This window comes from Benincasa hispida, chromosome 5, assembly GCF_009727055.1.
Source record: "Benincasa hispida cultivar B227 chromosome 5, ASM972705v1, whole genome shotgun sequence".
NCBI lineage: Eukaryota > Viridiplantae > Streptophyta > Magnoliopsida > Cucurbitales > Cucurbitaceae > Benincasa > Benincasa hispida.
In genome coordinates, this window is record NC_052353.1 from 45797518 (window position 1) to 45804043 (window position 6526).

General features: G+C 38.0%; 1 protein-coding gene across 1 annotated transcript; it reads left to right on the forward strand.

Moving 5' to 3' along the window:
• Positions 1 to 208: 208 nt before the first annotated feature.
• LOC120078432 lies at positions 209 to 1865 on the forward strand. The gene is made up of 2 exons (XM_039032708.1): positions 209 to 557; positions 1466 to 1865. Exons 1-2 carry the CDS (start codon positions 259 to 261, stop codon positions 1521 to 1523), a joined length of 357 nt encoding a protein of 118 aa, XP_038888636.1. The 5' UTR covers positions 209 to 258; the 3' UTR covers positions 1524 to 1865.
• Positions 1866 to 6526: the final 4661 nt, after the last annotated feature.

A 6526-nucleotide genomic window follows, 5' to 3' on the forward strand; every position in this document is an offset into this window, starting at 1 on the left:
CAGAATCCAGATAATCTTCTATATTCGTTGAATTTAATAAATCTGAAAAGGTAAAATAAAATTCAAACCGATAAACTTAAAAGACCCTGAGAGGTTTTTTAATTTATTTATCTTTTTAACTAGACCCAATTGTAAAAGATAATGAAAAAAAAAAAAAATAGTTCCCCTAATTTGTCTATAAATAGGAGATGAACATGTGTTCTTGTTCAAGAAATTAACAACTCTCCTGTTCTGTTCTTGTTTTGATTTTTCGCGATTATGTCATTTTTTTCAAAGTTCAGTTCTTGTTGGCGGTCGGCGGTGGTGGCGCCGCGCGTCTACCTGGACGGCGCTGTGGCAGAGGAGGTGAAGGAGCAGAGCGTCACGAGACTGAGGAGTTCGAAGTCGGAATCTGCAGCGCATTGGCGGCCGGCGCTAGCTGATATACTGGAGGATAGTAAAGGGGATCGGTCGCCGGTGAAGAAATCCGGCAAAAAGAAGCCGGAGAAGAAAATGTCCGGCCGGCAAGACAGGCTTCTGACCAAGTCGTATAGTTGTCATGGCAGAGATAATTACTGGTAATTAAACTAATTAATTTATTTTCTATACAATTATTGTTTCTAAATTCGGATTTGTTTTTAATGATTTTGAAAGTTTCATCTTCACTCATATTCTGTTTCTAGGTTTTCCTAAAAACAGTGGCTAAAGTAAGCGAGATAATTATCCATAATTATTTTGTAGAATATGTTTAATAATTAATCCTGTTTGGCTTTATTTGTTATTTTCTAAGCGTCATGAAAGTTCATTATTTCAAATAATGGTTGTTTTCTTCAAGAGAAAAGTCACTTTCTAGGCTTTTTTATTCCAAAACCTTTTTTCTTTTTTTCTTTTTTTGGAAGATTTTCAAAACAATTTAATAACATTTTTTTTTCTTATTTTAATTTTAAAAATGGATAACACTGAATATTTAAAAAGTAGAGTGGTTTAGTTTTACCGCGGAAGATCTCGATTTTTATCTAAAATTATGATAAATTTGTTGTAAATTTTGAAAAAGAGACTTACCTGCTAGCTAGCCTGCACTTATTTTTACAACCGTAAATATTTATTTCTTTTTAAGTAAATCTCATTACAAAGTTGAGATGACATTTGTGTTCGATGTCAATATACACATTTGAGACGAAAGAGTTAATAGTTCATAAACAATTATAAAGATGATGCTTATATAGAAATCAATTGCATTGACTATTTTTAAGATTTATTGAAAGTAAACACTAAAACTAGACCATTGTTTTGATATGCTCAACTTTATCGTTAACTCCTAAACTTAAGATTTTGGAAAATTAGTGTTTTAAAATTGGCATCTAAACCATTAAATTTAGTAGACATTTAATTTTAGAATGCGGTACACATTGATAATGCATTAAATTTCTTGGATTAAAAATTTTCTTCTTTGAGCCCATCTTGGTTTTTCTTTGATGATTTGCAGGACGAACTCGGTGGCGATGGCAATGCCGGTGTTTTCGCCCGTGCCAGTCATGTTTTGAAGGTAAATTTTGGTGATCGGAAAATACCATACACAGTTGGTTGTCGGAGGAGAAATTAAAAGGGAATCAAAGCCGTCGCCGAAAGTGGCGTTAAGTTACTCCCACCGTCGTATACGGTTTCAGATTCAGGCTAAAAGCTTGCTAGTGTTTTAGTAACAAATTAATATAAATATCATTTTTCTACTCACCAAAAAAAAAAAAATTATCAATTATGAAGTGGATTTTTGTTTAAGATACTATTGTTTATTTTGATTTTTTAAAAAGAGAAATATTAGTCAGCAAGCCGTGTGGTGTATTATCACGTGGATATTTTGGCATTAATTTGAGTTTTTAATTGGAAAATCCTCCAAATTTATGTTTAAAAATATTCTATCTCCAAATTTTGACTTGAAATTGTTAGGAAACTGATTCTTAAATTCTTTATTAATGTAACTATAGGTACAATCTTCTAGAAAAAACAATTGAACGGTGAACAACTTCTTTATTAGACGATAGGAACCAAACAAGATTAATCGGTCGCTTACAATTATCACTCGATCGCTTACCAAACGCTAAACGATCATTTTCAAGTTCTACACGATCGCCCAGTATTGCTAAACGATCGCTTACTAAATCTTCCGCGATCGCTCACTAATTCCTACATAATCGCTTACCCAGTTACTATACGATCGCCCACCAGTTGTTATACGATTGTTTACTAAATGCTACACGATCGCCTAGTAGAAGTAGATGATAAGTGGCACACTGCGATGACTTCTCTCCGATAGTGTCCTCCGAACTCCCACTCTCGAGAGCTCCTCTAACTCACTCCTGACTATTCAGAATCCCCCCAACCTTATGTTTCCTTCCTTCTTTTTAAACCTCAACTTCTCTCTACAACCTTGATAATAACTCTTAATCGATTCAACCGCCTACTTCCCTTTTTCTCTTTTATTCTCTTTGTTTTGATATTGCCACATACTTAGAGTCCTATCATTACCCCTGTCCTCCACTTTTTCCTTGTCCTCAAGGTAAAGCTCTATTTGTTCAGCTACCTCTTTGCCAGCCTTCTTCATTTTCTCGAGTCATCCTCCAATGCTTTTGAAGTGCTCGCAGAGCCCCATCCCATATCCTCATCGTACATTTTTTACTAACGTTGATCTCTGTTCAACTTGGATTCTCTTGCAGAGTAATCTTTGCCCTTCACGAACAAATGATATTGTCATATTCTGCCAATCGACCTCTCTTTTCTCTAAAGAGTGTAATCATTGCATCCAAAATCACGTCAACACTTTCCAACTCCAGTGCAATGAAACTATCACACATTCTCCAATCTCCCAGCCTCATTTCCACATTTTGGCATACTTCTTTGCCTCGCAGAGCAGGTCCCGATCCCAAAACTATTCCGTAACTGGTCGTGGTTGTGATGTTCAACTACAGTCGATTCGTTAAGCTCTCTAATATGAAGTTATGTGTCGATACACAGTCTATCACTACCACTACCGATTCTCCTTTGATATTCCCTCCAATCTTCATTGTTCATGGGTTCGTCAACCCCATAACTGAGTTCACGGTTAGTTCAGTAACAGATGAAATTTCCTTGCTCAGCGTCAGCATATGTAATTCTAAAGTCATTTCTCTTGCTTCGTCTTCCTCATGCAACTCTCACTTCTCTCCGAACGCCTGCACCACCAGCGACCTCAATTCTCTCGATTCCCACCCTTTGCACCAATGTCCAACAGTGTATTTTTCATCGCACTGGAAACAGAGCCTCTTTTCTCTCTTCGACTGAAATTCAGCATTTGTTAATCTTCTCGCTGGAATTTCTTTCCAGTTATCATTACTCGATGTTCCTCGCAATGTGATGGTCCTCATCGAAAATGACCCTCCAGTCTTCTCCCCCTCTTTTGAATCATTCTCGCTTACTGATTTATTCACATTGTCAGTATTGGATTTTGAAACATTCGAATTGTGGAACTTACCCCCATATATTCGCGCTCGTCCAGCTTCGGCTCGCTCTATCTTTAATACCTTGTGCCAGCAACATCATTTGTGCTAGCCCGGTGGGTTCCCAACATTCAACTTCCGTCTTTATCCATGGCGCCAAACCATTCATGAATGTCTCCTCAAGAACCTCGTTTAATAGATGCAGCAACGGTGCTACTAACTTATTGAACAAATTTCGATATGCTTCCACCGTTGTTTCTTGTTTAATAGCCAGGAATCTTCCACAGATCAATGCCTCTCTTAAAGATCGGAATCGCATAAGCATTCTTTCCTTCAAATCCTCCCAGTCCTTGAATGGCTCTCTGCCCTCCTTCGACTGGTACCAATATAATCGTCGAAACTCGCAACTGCCACTGTCATCTTCTCAGTTTCAGTCAACTTATGAATTTGGAAATAGTGGTCTACTCTGAATAACCACGCGTTTGGATCGCTTCCGCTAAATATTGGCATTTCGACTTTCTTGAATTTGCTTCGGTCGTAAATCGCATCTTCTCTGGCGGCTTTCCCCGAAGTATTTGCTTTGCACACATTACGGGTAATCGATCTTTCTACCTCCTCCGTCACTTTTTCCTTTCTTTTGGCTAGTTCCGTAACATGAGAAAAAAGCATTTGTTGATGCTTCTTTGCTCGCAATCCCAAATTCTCTATGCTCTTCGCCAACAACATCAAGTTCTCCTCTATGGTCGGCAGTTTCTGTATTTCGACTTTGAACCCTGAGATCTCTTGTTCTAGTAATTCTAGTTTTTCTTCAAAACGTTTCTGAACCATGCTTGCCAAGGTGTTTGCTCTGATACCAATTTTTTAGGAAACTGATTCTTGAATTCTTTATTACCGTAACCGTAGATACAATCTTCTGGAAAGAACAATTGAACGGTGAACAACTTTGTTATTAGACGATAGGAACCAAACAAGATTAATCGGTCGCTTCCAATTATCACCTGATCACTTACCAAATGCTAAATGATCGTTTACAAGTTCTACACGATCTCTTAGTATTGCTAAACGATCGCTTACTAAATCCTCCACGATTACTCACTAATTCCTACACGATCGTTGATAACTGGTAGAAATACAAGTTGTTATAGCTCAAATAAATAAAATAATGAGAGAATGTGATGGTAAAATAAGCAATATCATGTTCGAAAGCGCTAACCTGATAGGAATTGTGATCGCAAGCGCTCATCACATAAAAGCGGTTAATTTATTTATTTTATGCAGGAAAAATGTGATGGCACAAGGGAAATTGCGATCCAAAGAAACAAGGCGTTAGCGCGATTGAAGATTGCAATTGCAAGTCATACGATCGTATGCGATCGTGAGAAGCTTCTTAAAAAGGTGGTTGCATAAAGACTATGCATCAAGTTGATAGCATAATAAATCATGATGGAACAGAAAGCTGATAACGGTCGAATCTGAATTTAGTTGACAAGTGGTTAAAGCCACACTGTAGCAAGTACACTCAACTTTCGGTGACCATTAATTGGCGCATCAGAGCAGGAGAATTAATACCGCTCATCATTGCAATCATTAGAAAGGAAGGTTGTTCAACCTTGAGCTCTATAAATACCGAAGGCCACCAGTGTAAAAGGCATTAACAAGTTAGAGAGTTAGTTAGTCTGTTCACGCACATACTCGTAGACGAACAAGGAGACGAGGAAGTCGAGAGATCATTCCCAGACAGAATAAGAGACTGTTGGAAAGCGTTACAAAGGGAGAGAGGGCCAACACTTGCGAGAGCAAGAATATACATCTGGAACAGAGTTCGAGTGAAAAAGAGCAGTGTAAAAGGCCACGAGAAGCAAGACATTGCTTACCGGGCTTTTTATCTCTCAAATCCATTTGATATTTTGTATTTGGTACTTTATTTACAGAAAATGGAAATCTCATTTCAATCTATGTTCAATCTCTCCATACTTCGCATGAGTAGCTAAATTTCTGAATGGGTTGAGAAGTACTTAGCTAGTATGACTTAAGATTTACACTTTATGCAATCATTTTGTCTTATGTATGCGTCATTCACCCTTTAGAAATACTTGAGAGAGTAGTCTAAAGATAAAATCTAGACTTGAGAGGGTCAAATTAGAATCTAGGCTTGAGAGAGTCAAATTAGAATCGCATAAGTTCTAATGCTATTAACACATCGCATGCACCCTAGAAATAGGAATGATTGTTGCGGTCACCTTATTTTATGTGTGCATTATTCATTATTGCATAGACAAGAATAGAGGCTTAGACATAAGTCCTATCGACTTTTTCACACACACATCGCATGCATCCTAGAAATAGGAGTTATGGCATTCTACATTGAGAGATGACGTGTTGTTATTTGTGTGTAGCATGATAACATAACTTGTGCATAATCTTAGGAAATGCTAGCTAAACCCCTTCATCGCATACTCATTGTAACTCTGCGCGTTCATCATCTCTGCGTTCAAACTCTATCGCATAGGAAAAAAAACCTTAATCAAAGCATCATCCACTTCATTTGTTTTACTACTGCAAGAGAATCAAAATGACTGTCGCATATTTACTTAGTAGTCCCTATGTTCGACCCTGGACTTACCGGGAACCCTAATAAGGCTTATACTTAGGTCTTGTTAAAAAATCTTGCATGATCACCGCAAACTCATACCATAATGCATCACAAATTGCACGCATCAAGTTTTTGGTGGCGTTGCCAGGGATTACGATACATATTGCGTTAACAGTAAATCTTTTTTATTTCTTTGCAGCTTTCGACCTTTGTGCATTACCATTCCTTCGGTAAGGGAAGAAGCAAGCATCACATGAGCGAAGGACATGCTCCTGAGCGCAACTACGACCCAGAGATTAAAAAAACTTTCCAAAGAAGACAGAGAGATAACCGCCGACAACAAGGAAAAACTCCCAGAATGGCGGAACAATCGGAAGAAAGAGCCGCAAATGCGAACAATATTATGGCAAATCCTATCCTCCTGGCGAATGATCGCAATAGACCCATCCGGGACTATGCGTCACCTAACCTGTATGATTTCTCC

Excerpts from the sequence above, each read along its gene's own strand:
- LOC120078432 (XM_039032708.1), top strand. The coding sequence starts at position 259 with ATGTCATTTTTTTCAAAGTTCAGTTCTTGTTGGCGGTCGGCGGTGGTG. Across the intron at positions 558-1,465 it reads CATGGCAGAGATAATTACTG|GACGAACTCGGTGGCGATGG; the intron begins GTAATTAAACTA and ends GATGATTTGCAG.